We start from the raw sequence: 14,480 nt of genomic DNA, 5'->3' as shown, positions 1-14,480 counted from the left end.
TTTCTACGTATTGTAATTTATTTTTCAACACTCCCAAGCCCTGCTTTCCCAGAAAGTTGAATGGCTTGTTAGTGGCTTCCTTCACAACTGTTTTCTCCTGTCCTGACAATAAAAGATCATCTCCATATTTGTAACAGTAACACTTCCTCGGGGGGTTGGAATTGCTCCAAAATCTGTTCTAGAACTTGCCCAAATAAATCGGTGGCCCTGTAAACCCCTGAGGTAAAACTGTCCATCTGTACTGCTGCTTCCACCCCCATTTCAGGGTCTTTCCACTCAAAGGCAAATATATCTTTGCTCTCAGGGCCTGAGAGCACTCCATTAATACCACTGTTATTCCAGTCTAACAATTTACTATTTGAATGCCCAATTTCATCATCAAATCCCTTCCCAACAAGTTAGTCCCTGCCTCGGGTACATACAATAATTGCCCAGAGATCATTTTATCCCCTAGTCTCAGCTTGGTATCCCCCAAAGGTGGCACTGTTATCCCAGCCCCTTCTACCCCCGTCACCTGTAGGGTTTCATTAGTTAATTTAATCCCTGATACTTTACAGGCCAGTAATGACCTAGCTGCCCCAGTGTATTGGGTTTGATGGCAAGGTTTGGGGGGCGCTGCAGTGGCAGCCCCCCACGAGGAGAATCCAGAAACCACCCCGTGGCAGATAAGGGACAATTTCATCCGGCCCCAGAGGGGCCCACCGCTGCCCAGAGCCAAGCCATGAGCAACACAGTCCGTGCCTCTGTGAGAGCACATCCACGAAAACAAACAAACAAACAAAATCCTGCTGCTCAACAGCAGCTGGGAGAGGGAGGAGTGAGAAACCTCCCCGCAGACACCAAAGTCAGCACAGAAGGAGGGGGTGGAGGCGCTCCAGGCACTGGAGCCCATGTGGCCTGTGGAGAGGCCCCTGGTGGAGCAGGTGGCCGCCCCCCCCCCCCCCCCTTCTCGATACTTGGGAAACTGACCAAACAGCACAGCAAATATACCAAGCACTTCCCCGTGCAAGGACTACCGCACACCAAATTTCCCTGGTGTACTGCCAAGCACTTCCCTGTGCAAGGGCTTACCATACACCAAATTTCCTTTCTCTCCCTTATCTCACACTTCGTCTGTCTCCGGCTGTTATAAGCGAGACCACGCAATTTTCTGGTCAAAGATAATTTATTAATTAAGTAAGCAGGCACAAGCAAAACAGCGCTGGGCGGCTGGGGAGTCTCCGCTCCACCACAGCACGCAACTTTCCCTTTTCAGTGTCGCCGTTTTATAGCATCCAAGTTTCGGCTTGTCAGGACTTGTTGAACCTTCTGAAGCTGCGCAGTTCGTTGTTGGGGGTCGTTGTTTTTCTTTCAATGATCATGCGTTGTGCTCGTGTTCAAGGGGGAGGGTGGTGAAGCGGCAAACAGTATTTCACAGAGTCTTTGTTTTACCAAGGATGTTTATCCAACACCCCCTCCCCACTATCTACTTGCTTAGTCTTCCCCCTTAACAAGGTCGTAAATTGCAAAACCTTATCTTCTCAGCAGATTCTCTGAATTCCTTTTAAAGACAATGAACAAACACCCGCTAATTTATCACAATCCCTCCTTTTTCTTTTTCTAACATATTTTGTTCATTGATGAATTTTTGAAGCACTTGTTTGCTCAATATTAAAGTTTCTGCGTCATCCTCCTCCTGTTCAAGAGATTCATATTTCGCACGCACAAGCATAAGGTGAGCTGCCTCTAATCGGTTTTTTACAATCGCGATTACTCGATTGAATATACATGGTCCAAAAGTCAATGCTAATATAAATAACAGTAAAGGTCCTGCTATGGTTGATAGCAAGGTAGTGAGCCAAGGCGAGTAATTAAACCAGGATTCGTACCAGTTTTGGTGGGCTTCATTCTCCCTTTTTCGTTTTTCTAGCCCTTCTCTCAATTTAGTCATTGTATCCCTTACTACTCCAGTATGATCTGCATATACACAACACTCCTCTCGTAGGGCTGCACACAATCCTCCTTGTTGTAGAAAAATCAGATCTAATCCCCTATGATTTTGTAGTACTACTTCAGATAAGGATCGCACAGATTTCTCGAAAGCTGATATAGATTGCTCGATATGGGCCAAATCCTCATCTACAGCAATGCGTAAAGAGGTAAATTCTTGGCTTTGTTTTACCAGAGAGGTAATTCCAGTTCCGGCTCCTGCAGCCCCCAGAATCATCAGAGTGGCTAAAGTAACAGCCGTAATAGGCTCTCTCTTCCTTAAGTGGTTTTTTGCCATAGCATGTTGGATGTACATATACTCCTCAGAATGGTAAAGAATCCTAGGTATAATTACTACCTGTACACAAAAATCATGAGACGAGTTGAACAATTTCAAAGATAAGCATGGAGTTACCCCCAGAGACGAACATACCCATCTGGTGTTATCTGCTGGTATTAACCATTTTTCTTTGTCTAATTGTGTAACATTTTCTGTAATATTGCATAGATGGAACTTCTCACCAGGGACCGTGCCTACGCATCTGCCATTCCCAGTTACTTCCGTTAACGTTATTCCTACATCCCTTCCCCAATTGCATTGTGGGGGATCGGTTTCGTTTGAACGGGTGGTCTCTCCCAGATCCCCAATGGCGTCGTAATATGAGGGCCTTATATCAAGACATAACCAGCAAGGTCTAGGCACGTCTGGATTTGTTTGATTCAACAACTGATAACTAGCATTCATGATTCTCCATGTGTTATTCCCGGTCACCCCTTCATTTCTAATCCCGTACTCCGGGTTTACTGATTTATTAGCAACCTCCAGTGGTTTAGGGCTATTAGGAGTGTCCTGGTTCCAGTTAGGACAGAGTTAATTTTCCTCCTAGTAGCTGGTAGGGTGCTATGTTTTGGATTAGGATGAGAAGAGCGCTGATAACATGCTGATGTTTTAATTGTTGCAGAGCAGTGTTTACACCAGGCCAAGGACTTTTCGGCTTCTCGCTCTGTCCTGCCAGCGAGCAGGCTGGGGGTGCAGCAGGAGCTGGGAGGGGACAGACCCAGGACAGCTGACCCAAACTGGCCAAAGGGGTATTCCATACCATCTGGCGTCATGCTAAACAATATATAGGGGTGGCTGGCCGGGGTGGGGGGCCGGCTGCTCGGGGATAGGCTGGGCATCGGTCAGCGGGTGGTGAGCAATTGCATTGTGCATCACTTGTTTCTTACACATCATTATTATTAATACTATTATCATTATCATTATCACTATTATTATTATTATTGTTATTATTATATTCCTGTCTTAATAAACTGTCTTTATCTCAACTCACCGGCTTCACTTTCCCGTTTCTCTCCCCCATCCCAGAGAGGGAGGGGGGAGGGTGAGCGAACGGCTGTGTGGTGTTTAGCTGCCAGCTGGGTTAAACCACAACAAGGAGTTAGCATTCTAAAAGCTTGTGTAGGCTGAATCCTCAAAACACTCCCCGACAGTTCCTGATTTGGTCCCACCCGTTGGGGACTCTTAGTCTCTTCCTTCTTTATATAGATGATGCCTCCCCTATCAGTCCCCCAGCAGTAGTTATCTGCTGAACAACATGGTGATCTTCCCATCTAATCAGGCTCCATTTAAAAGGTTTGTGAGGGTGCGCAGACCCAGGAACAGTGTAAACAATCGTACCCATTACTATGTATCGCAAAAAAAAAAATAAAAAAATGGCTAGGGCCCATTTTCCAGAGTTCTTTACCTGGCCACGTAATTCCCCACCGTTTCACTCTCTGCCTCGCTTGTCAGTTCGGTTGCAGCGAACTACAAGGTGCAGGTTCTTCTCGGCAGCAGCAGTGTTCTTCAGGGGAGTTTCTCAGGTAACCGCGACCTTTTTCTGATCAAACAGGGTCCCCTCTCCTCCTTTTTTTATGATACATAGACAGTTAGACCATACTTATCGAGTTCGTTTCAACGTGAGCTTTAAGTCATCAGGGCCTGCGACCGCTTCCCATTCGCTTTTCTGGATCGGTCCTTTCACGCGACTGGCATGCGTTCACCCCTTCTCAGCCGTCCGGATAGCCGTCTCTGTGATAAGTAAAACAACATAGGGGCCTCCCCACCGTGGTGTTAAAGACGTTTCTTTCCATGTCTTAATTAGAACCCTATCTCCAGGTTGTATCCTATGGATTGCTATATCTAGCCACCAAGCCTTTCGCTTGCAACTCCCTCCGTTGGTTCATAAGCTGTATTAAATAAGGTTTTAATTGGATATCCTGTACCTGGGGGTGATCAGATGGCATCTCTAAATCATAAGGCATACCATACAGCCTTTCAAAAGGTGAGATTCCGACATCGGCTCGGGGCTGTGTCCGGATATTCAATAGTGCAAGCGGTAAACATTTCACCCAGGAGGTTTTAGTCTCTATCATAAGCTTTGTTAGTTGCTTTTTAATTTCACCATTCATTCGTTCTACCTTTCCCGAACTCTGAGGATGCCAGGGAGTGTGATATTCCCATTTAATTCCCAGAGCCTTCATCGTGTCTCGGGATACCTTTGACACAAAGTGTGGGCCTCGATCAGAGTCAGTTGCTTCCATTGCCCCGTATCTGGGTATGATGCTTTCTAATAATATCTTTACCACGGTTTGAGCTGTGGCCCTTGCCGTAGGGAATGCTTCAACAAAGTTTGTGAGGTGGTCTACAATAACTAACCAGTTAGTTGAGAAGATAAGAAGATAAGGTTGCTGAGAAGATAAGGTTGGAAGTTCAGTAAAATCTAATTGAATCTTTGCAAAAGGTCGATGTGCCAATTCTCGTCCTCCCGGGACCCTTTTTCTCATATGTTGAGCATTTACCCTCCGACAAGTTATACAATTATTTATGATCCTCTTTGCTATATTATAAATCCCTATACACATATAATTTGTGGCAAATTGATCCACCAATGCCTGGGTTCCCCAGTGCATCTGTTCATGAAATCTCCGTAGCACCCTCATAGCTACTGATTTTGGTAACACTTCCCGTCCATCAGGCAGTACCCATTTCCCTTTATCGTTTTTTTGTTTTGAACCCCCATTTGTGTCATCTTGTCTTCTTCTGTAATAGTGAAACAGAGTAAGGGGAGGGGAATGGGTCCATTCGACCACAGGGAGTTAGCCGGCCCGCACTTGTAGCAGTTTTTATAAGGCGGGCTTTCTTCCTCAGAACAATTGCATTCAATCCCATCAACTCCCCATTCACTCCAGCAATCATAACATGGAAATTCCTTTAAGTCTTTCCCACAGTATTAAGTATTAAGTATTAAATTAAGCATTATTATATATTATTTATATATTATATTATTAATTATTATATTAATTATTATATATTAAGTATTAAGTATAAGTATTAAGTATTTCCCACAGTCTGGGCAATCTTCCCTCGTTCTTCTAATTCTTATACTCATTAATGCTGCCCTTTTTGCCTCCTGATCTGCTAGATTATTACCCCTAACCTGAGGGGTGAGGCCTTTTTGATGCCCTTTTATATGTACTACGGCAATTTCTTTGGGCTCTCTGATAGCTTGTAAAACCTGGGTAATCAATTCCTGATGTATTAAACCCTTTCCTTGTGAATTGATGAGCCCCCTTTCTTCCCATATTTTACCAAATGTATGTACTACCCCATAAGCATATTTTGAATCTGTATATATTGTACCGCTTTTATTTTTCAACAATTTTAGGGCCCGCAATATGGCATATAGCTCGCAAGCTTGGGCGGACCAGCTAGGGCTCAAAGGTCCAGATTCCACTATCTCAAATGTTTTCCCGTTTACTAACGCGTATCCTGATTTTTGCTTTCCCTCGACTACTCTCGAGGAACCATCCACATATATCTGTTCACCGATGGGTAATTCCACCTCCTCTAGATCAGGTCTCAATTTCGTTTGCTCTTCTATATTTCGGAGGCAATCATGTCCTAAGGACTCATTTGGTTCCCCATAAAGAAATTGAGCAGGGTTCTGTAGGGAGGTTGTTTCTAATGTTAATTTTGGAGAGGAAATCAAAATTCCTTCATATTTTAATAATGTGGCGTCAGTGATCCATTTCTCTGCCTTCTGTTGCAGTACCCCGCATATATTGTGTAGAGATATTACTTTGATTTCCCCCCCCAAAAGTGATCTTCTGTGCTTCTTCCACTAACAAGGCAGCAGCTACCACTACCTGCAAACAGTTTGGCCAACCCCGGCTAACCGGATCCAATAATTTAGACAAATAGGCCACAGGTTTGTTTTTTTTTTTAACTCCTTGCCCATTCTTGGGCCAGCACTCCGTATGCCGTGCCTGCTGCGCTGTTCACAAAAAAAAAACAAAACGGCCTCCTTAACACTGGGGGGGGGTACTAGTTCCTCCTTTAACTTGTTCAGTCGTTCCTCATCTTCTTTTGTCCATTTGAGTAATCCATCCTTATTCAGCTTGTTATATAAAAATTTAACCTTTCCACTGTAATCTTCTATCCATTGTCTACAGTATCCGGTCAACCCTAACAGTTGCCGTACCTGCCTTTTAGTTCGCGGGGACGCTAAAACCAGTATTCCACTGATTCTGTCTGGGTCTAACTTCTTAGTCCCCTTACTTAACTGGTGACCCAGGTACTTTATCTTTTGCTCCACAATTTGTAATTTTGCCCCTCCTTTTTCTTTTAAAGGGTACAGAGGGTACAGATTAACTCGATTCTCTGAGCCAATCCAAAGGCTCGCATATTCGCTCTCCTCTAAACAAAAAGGTTCCTTTGCATTTACATGAATGTTTAAGGCTTGGCAAACCCAGTCTTCAAACGACCCAAATATGGGCCAATAATTTGCCTACCTCCCCAAACTTCAACACAATAATGAATCATTTTTACTTTATCCTTTCCCCGCCTAAAAGGGGAATCACTCCAATTCTTAATCATTAACCCCAGTGGACTATCTGGGGGAATAGGGGGCAACCTAGCACTAGGCATTACCCCACCCATGGGACCAGAAGGCTTACTCTTCTTCTGTCCCATCTTCCGGAGTGCCTTCACACACACACAGCCGCTTCCCCCTGGTCGTGGCCCAGTCCCTCGCGGGATGTGGGAACCGCACTACTGAGGGGTCCGCACTCACTTCGTCCGCAGTTGGACGTCTCACACAGACGCACTCCAGGATCACCAACCCCAACCGAACGGATCACCGGCCTATACTTACCCACCCCGTGGGTCTTCGTTTGGTCTTCGTGCACAAAGATTGCTTGGGGTTACCGGTTTTATTTGCTTCTGCCTAATTTTAGGGTTCGTCGGTGAAGGGCTCGAGTGAGGCTTTCCGTTCCAGGGGCCGCCGAAATCGGCGGGGCGCCTCCCCTAGAGGGATTCCCAGTCAATCCACCTTCATCTGAGTCACGGCACCAAATTTGTTATAAGCTATAAGCGAGACCACGCAATTTTCTGGTCGAAGATAATTTATTAATTAAGTAAGCAGGTACAAGCAAAACAGCGCTGGGCAGCTGGGGAGTCTCCGCTCCACCACAGCACGCAACTTTCCCTTTTCAGTGTCGCCGTTTTATAGCATCCAAGTTTCGGCTTGTCAGGACTTGTTGAACCTTCTGAAGCTGCGCAGTTCGTTGTTGGGGGTCGTTGTTTTTCTTTCAATGATCATGCATTGTGCTCGTGTTCAAGGGGGAGGGTGGTGAAGCGGCAAACAGTATTTCACAGAGTCTTTGTTTTACCAAGGATGTTTATCCAACACCCCCTCCCCACTATCTACTTGCTTAGTCTTCCCCCTTAACAAGGTCGTAAATTGCAAAACCTTATCTTCTCAGCAGATTCTCTGAATTCCTTTTAAAGACAATGAACAAACACCCGCTAATTTATCACACGGCCGCGCCCCTCGCGGAGCTACAGAACCGCAGATCAGGACTCCACACTCGCTCCGTACAAAAGTACGTCTCAATCACACGTCACACAGAGTCTCACCCGACCCCCAAGGCAATACTTAATATTTCTTACCTTGGTCTGTGCACAGAGTTACCGGATCAATTCTTAAACCCGGAGTGCCTACCTTCTTCCCTTCCCCACTACTTCACGGATCCTGCCTCTTTAATCAGTCTCGGGCCCTCTGTCAGCTCTCCGCAGAACCGCCACCGCCGATGCACAGGACCCTGAAATCAGCGGGGCATGCCTTCCTGCTGCTGCGGCGGTGGGGCTCCCCGGTAGGTGACTGGATCCCGGACGAGCCCCCAAATTGTGAGAAACACTCCGTAGTCAGTAACTTAGGCTCAGGCGAGGCTCTCAGTGAAGTAGTAATTTATTCGCGATTGCAATGGCGGGCGCCCCACAAGCAGGAGAGCGCACCCACTAGTTCCAAAACACAGTTTATGTACTGTTTGATGACAGGACCCTCCCCTGTTTCCCCACTGAGTGGGTAATCCAGGTTCACAACCTATCTGATGCTTCACAGACAATGCCTGGCCTTCAGTTGCCGGCCTGTTAAATTTCAAATTTCTTTTGACTTTTTTACTGTTTGAAGTGGTAATGTTTCTTCACTTCTCTGACTTGACACCGTGACTTTCACCTAATTGTTCTAAGGAGTCTGGTTGTCTGCATTTTACAAGGTCCCCTGCTAAGTTTTCTTATCACTGCAAGCATATCTCAATACCCCATTCCTTACCTTTAAACAATGTAACTCTGCAATAACAACATTTTTATTCCCACACTTATACTGGTACAGTCTGGAGTAAGTTGCTTCTCATAAATGAGGTAGGCAATATAAACTGTATTGCCCTCAGATAACTGAGTGAGGAAGCTACTTTTCTGTGCATCACAAGTTTTAAAATCCTTAAGGAGTGGAGCACTTGGCTTTCAGTCTGAGGTAGTAGCTAGAATAAAGCAGAGTTGAGAGAAATGCAAGGAAGTGCACAGAGACCCTGCCCCAGTTCATCGTGGACAAGTGGCCGCAGCACATGCTTGCAGTATGTGAAAACTGTGTGACTTCACAGGTGGCCTGGCTGTCTCAGTAACAGCAGATCAAGTTGACATCTTAATTGCTACTCCCACAGAGATCTAGCAAAGCAGCAGCTTGTCTGACCCTGTGATCCGGGCCCAAAAGGTGCAGCTGGCTTCATGCTCTGCAGTGTGATCTCCTCCTCTGTGGTGCTGTGACCAGTAAAGCCCTTTCAACTCCAGTAGTTCACGTACAACTGTACTGTCTGGTCTTGTGGCTTTGCCCTCAGCCTTCCTGAATGCCCTCTGAGAGGCAAATTCAACACTGTTCCGTCTCCTTCCCTCTTTGAAGGCTCCATGTATTGTTTCCTTCTGAGAAGCAGCTGTTGGCTGGTGCCAAAGCCAGCTCAGTGGCCGAGAGGAGCGCTTTGGGGCATACGTCCAATGCCGAGAGAGAGAGAGGGTGAGACATGCAGCGAGGAACCTGACAAACACCAAGCAGAGTGATGTGCAGCTCTTCTGTGTAAGGTGTGTGGCAACAAAAATGTTGTTTTTGCACAGAGTTACATTGTTTAGAGGGAAGGAATGTGGTATTGATATGTTTGCAGTGATAAGAAAGCTTAACAGATGACCTTGTAAAATGCAGACAACCAGACTCCTTAGAGCAATTAGGCGAAAATCACAGTGTTGAGTCAGATAAGGGAAGAAACATTACCACCTCAAACAGTAAAAAAGTCAAAAGAAATTTGAAAAATAACAGGCTGGCAACTGAAAGCCATGTATTATCTGTGAAGCATCGGATAGGTTGTGAACCTGGATTACCCAGTCAATGGGGAAACAGGGGAGGGTCCCGGTCATCGAGCAATAAAGTATATAAACTGTACTATGTGACTAGTAGGTGCGCTTGTAGGACACCCGCCATTGTAATCGCGAATAAAAATGCTACTTCACTGAGATCCTCGCCTGAGCCTATGTTATTGGCTACAGAGCGTTTCTCACAGGTGTGTCCAGAGTTGCCCAGCATGACTCACTTCCCCACAGCCTAGTGCCTGCTTGCTTTGCCTCAGGAAGTTGGGCTGCATCTGGGTAAATCTTGCAGCTTTGGCTGTGTTAATTCCCATTAGCCATTGGTGTTGATTGAGCTATTGACTCTGATGTAATGGTGAAAACGACCTTTGCCCAGCAAAAGGTAGTTTCCAAAAGTACTTGAAACTCTCTTCCTGATCCCCACCATGTCAGCTGCTGCCAGGAAGGACAGCGAAGCTGTCTATGTAGTCCTAGGCTCTGGACACCCTTCCTTGAAGGTAACATTTGCCTCTGGAATTCACAGTGGAAACACCGAGGCTGAAGAATAAGACCTCATTTGGGGAGTGATGGGTTTGAAAGTTAGATTGGCTCCAAATTGTGCTTTGAGCACTGACTGCTGCTGGTGGGTGTGTAGCAGATAATTTCATGAGTGTGAAGATAGACTGCCCTGCCCAACAGGCAATCAGCTGGAGGGCTCCAGAAACAAAGGGCAACTCTGAGTCTTTGTTATGCATAACGTCAAAGGGGGGCTTACAGATGGAGTTATTCAGGGAAATAGGCTGTGGTGTTCTAAGGAAGATCTTGTGATGCTCTTGTACCTGCTTTAGCTGCTAGACTAGGTTATTGAGTGCGCCACAAGCATCCTGTAGTGGGGTTTTAGCTGATCAATCAACAAATATTCTCCAGCTCGCTCTAGTTTCAAAACAGCTCTCTTCTCAGGATAGCCCTGAGAAGGCCCTCTGTGTTAAGAGCTGCCTGAATAATCATGCATTTAACATCTTAGCCATGTAGGATTTGCATTGACTTCTCAAATTAAACAAACAAACAAACAAAAAAAACACACACACACACACACAAAGAAGTTGTTGATTAAATTCTGTGGTTGCTGGATGAAGGCTCTGGTTAGCATTGTTTCCTTGTGCATATCCGAAAACTTGAGGTCTTCCTACCAGTTACTGTGTACCAGCATTGTGTATTGTTATCAGTGTACTACCCAGCACATCTAGACAAGTGCCATGCTGGCTGTGCATACCCAATATCATAGTATCCCTTTTTAGAGCAACAGGGATTAAACTGAAGAGGATCAGTGTGGTATTTCCAGTGGGAAGGGCTATTAATGCCAGAGGAGGCAGGATGTGCTCAGTGGGGCTGGGAAGGAGCAGTCTTGGAGTGCTGTGATCTACAGCATGGCTTTCCTAATCAACCTGGCTGCTTCTTGGCTATTTGGATTGTCAGACTCTGAGCAAAGTTATTTATTCACTTGGTCAATTCTTGGCGCTGTAAAATACATTTTGCTGTCTAACATAGCAAGTGTCAGCAGCGTGTCCCATACTACAGAGATAAGACTGTAGGCTTATGCAATGCTATATGTATTAAGTTGCTAAATCAATTTTAAAATGTTTTTCAGGTTCTAAATGGCTTCTAAGAAGTTGGGGTCTGACTCTCATGGTAAGTGGAATTTGGTATCCTTGTCCTATCAGTAGGATGAATCTTACTGTTGCTGCTGAGTAATGTCCTGGCCATCGAGACTAATCTGTTCAGCCCCTGACTGGCTTTTTTGTTAGGAACAAAGTGCCTTGGCTTCCTTCTTGCATATCTGCTTGCTAACGCTGTGCCTGTTCTCTGGTTAAACTGAAGTTCAGCCTATGACTATCCCCCATCATCCCTGCCCCTCTCTTATGAGAGAGTGGCTGAGGTGGAGCTCAGCCGCCCACCTGAGTAAAACCACCACGTTACCATCGAAACAGTGGCTTGGATGTTACTTTGTATATGTTGGTTTTGCTTTTTGTATTGAATTTACTGTTAGAAGACAAATTGAGTCTTTATCTATTTGAGTATTCAGGTAGTAAGGTCATCTATTTAAAAAAAAAAAAAGTGAAGGATTCTTTACTTTCTGGGTCAGTTTTCAAGTTTTCCTAGACTAGTACTGTTGTGATTGGGCTGAATGCTATGAGCATCAGTGTTTTGCTTCAGAAACACTTTTTTTTTCTATTAACTGTCCTAAAACAGTTGGTGTCTCTTAGCACATGCTTGATGTTTTTGTAGCAGGATTGTATTCAAGAGAAGCATTGTATTAGAAATAGAATAGCATTGTATTAGAAAATTAACATACTGGAAAGAACCAAGAAAGTTTTTATTCCTTAGTCTAGGTGCTGAGGTTAAACTGACAGCCATCAGTTCAGCTCATCTAGTCTGGGTGCACTTAGGTTTTTTACTGTCCCAAAACAAGGGATGTTTTTCTGTAAATACCACAGAGTGTGTTCTATGGCTAGTGTGTATTTCAGGCAAACAAGAAGGCTGTGGAAGGGGAGGTGTCTCCCACTTACTGTGTCAATAGGTCTAATAAGACAAGTATTTGCATACTGAGCAATTTGGGCTGTGAGATTGGTGCAAAGAGGTAATTGTGCTTGGCTTGTGTGCTTGGATCATCCCAGTTAGAGCTGGACTTGTAGCAGCGGGACTAACCAGGGCATGGTAGCAGCAGGCAAGCTTGACTCTGAGCCTTTAGGAGGAGATAAGGCTGTCTCTGACCTGGCCATGATGTAAGTGTAAGCACAAAGGCTGCCACAATTGCTACTTCTGCATAAACACGCACTGTTGTATCCAAGTTCTCACACTGCCAGCTCAAATGCTATTTGGGTGTCGTGGTGTTGGTGGCCAGCGAGGTGCAGTTTGAGTGCTGTGCTGTGTACTGCTTCTCAGTAAGGACCAGTGAAAATACTATTATATTCTGCCTGGAGCGCTCTTTTGTTTTGGTAGTATGGGTGCCATGTAGGTTGTTCAGCCTGAGGGTGTCAGGGCTAGAGGAAATGCCCTCTGTGTCCCAACAGGGCTCTGGGACCAGCCAATGCAGTTTATAGCACAAGAGGTCAACTGATGACAGCACATAAACATTTGATTCCAAATTAACAGGATATTCCTGTTCTCAAAAGCTGCTTGTCCTCTTGGAGCTTGTGGCTGCGTTGTTGTAGATGAGTTAACAGTGAAGGAGCACAAATAGTACTTAAACTGTCATCCAAGTATGAAAATGGGTCACATAAAAATGGCAAGTCACAGCTCACTGAGCAAGAGGTTAGTCACCAAACATCTTACATTGCCACTAATGTCTTGTTGGATCTGTAGCATTCGGAGCAAAGTTACAAATGATAACAAAAATTTGGAGTGTTTGTCTAGTAATATACAGTCAAAAACCTTGTATGTAATTCCAGAAGGTTAGACCAGTTAATCTAGAAACTGACTACAATTTATGTTATGGGTTTTCTCGCACTTCTTCACAGCAGCTCATGGAAAAAAAAAACTTTAGTCTGGCTTCTTGGAGGAGCTTGAGTTGTTGGTGATTCTGCCTAGTGAGTTTGCAGGGTGCTTGAAAAGTTTTTGTCCTAAAACACTATAAATACTACACGTAAGTGACAGATGTAAAGCACAGATGGAGGACCATGGAATAAGTCTGTGGCCTCTCACTGGAGTGATCACAAATCAGACTGGATCCAGTTAGATTGCCTTGTTTGGAAAGTCAGAATTGCTACACTGAATGTTCTTGAGCTATTTCACCGTGTTTTGTTTAAAGCAGATCTCCTGGACTTGGGGCTACTTTGTCCTTGTGACCCCTTCTGTCCAAATGTTACTTTCCACTTGTATGTCAAACCTTTTTTTTTTTCTTAGCTGCTCTACAGCTGGGTCATTTTAAAACTTGCTTTGAATATAACAAAAGCTGATGGCTCCTTCTATAGAGGCTTAACAGAACGCAACATTCAGGAGAGCTTCAATTTCTGGTTGTGTAGGCATAGTGTTGTCATGAGGGAAGCTAAGATGCTGGAATATTAACTTCAAAATCTGCTCAGCGATTGGAGTGTTGTAAAATATAGTTATGGACTAGAATATTCTTTTAAAAAGAACAAAACTGAAGCAATGAAGTCTAGGCATATTCAGTGTGTTTCTTATCACGCAACTTCCTTTGTATTGAGTCACATTGTGTGGTTGGGGTAGCAGAGAAAGAGTAGCTGCCAAATACAGAAACATGAGACTTAACTGAATGCATCAAATTTGTATGGTTTTTGATACAATTTCTTCTTGTGATCTTAGGGCCTTTCAGTTATCTCGATGACATCCCATTTAAGATAGGAGACAAATTTAAAACCCCTTCGAAGGTTGGATTACCCATTGGTTTCTGCCTGCCTGATTCTTCTCAGCTTGTCAGAGAAGCCCAGGTAAGGATGGTTTGTGCACTTCTGCTCTTTCCTCTGTGACCCTAGGTCTTCAACGTGCGATGCTGTGAACTATATTTTATATATATATATATATATCTTCACTGTGCTATACTGTTATTTCATAGTCTGCTAGAATGTAGAGGAAGATAATATTGTAAGCCATGCAAAAAGTTTGTACTACTTGTCACTATAAAAAGTCTGATGGCATTTATTTTAGTGTATCTACTCCAAAAAACCCACAGTGTTTTTGTGTAACAGGTAAGGGTTTAAATGCTACCCTGACATTGCTAAACTAAGTTGTAAACTAAGTTGCTAAACTAAGAGGAAAGATGGTAATAATTGAAACACCCATG

At 44.4% G+C, this 14,480-nt stretch overlaps 2 protein-coding genes across 6 annotated transcripts in view; one reads left to right on the top strand and one right to left on the bottom strand.

The window, feature by feature from the left end:
• The window catches only part of LOC308184745 (ubiquitin-associated protein 1-like), a 211,460-nt gene that overhangs the window by 37,257 nt on the left and 159,723 nt on the right, over positions 1-14,480 (top strand). For all 4 annotated transcript variants that reach the window (XR_013942894.1, XM_080572174.1, XM_080572172.1 and 1 more), the window contains exons 2-3: positions 11,328-11,368; positions 14,003-14,127. Coding sequence is in view for 3 of the 4 variants with exons in the window: in XM_080572174.1 (XP_080428300.1) it covers positions 11,335-11,368; positions 14,003-14,127 (159 nt within the window). In the remaining variant the exon portion in view is untranslated. The remainder of the gene's footprint in view (positions 1-11,327; positions 11,369-14,002; positions 14,128-14,480) is intronic.
• LOC308184760 (uncharacterized protein) overlaps positions 1-14,480 on the bottom strand; it is a 115,594-nt gene that overhangs the window by 57,151 nt on the left and 43,963 nt on the right. Inside the window, exon 1 of one of the 2 annotated variants that reach the window (XM_080572258.1) lies at positions 7,164-7,272. The exons of the other annotated variant lie outside the window; for it this stretch is intronic. The gene's annotated coding sequence lies outside the window, so the exon portion shown is untranslated. Of the gene's footprint in view, positions 1-7,163; positions 7,273-14,480 lie in introns of those variants that run through there. 2 annotated transcript variants of the gene reach the window in all.

This window comes from Anser brachyrhynchus (genome assembly GCF_964034855.1).
Source record: "Anser brachyrhynchus genome assembly, chromosome: W".
NCBI classification, from domain to species: Eukaryota; Metazoa; Chordata; class Aves; order Anseriformes; family Anatidae; genus Anser; species Anser brachyrhynchus.
This window is presented reverse-complemented; position numbering and strand designations above follow the sequence as displayed.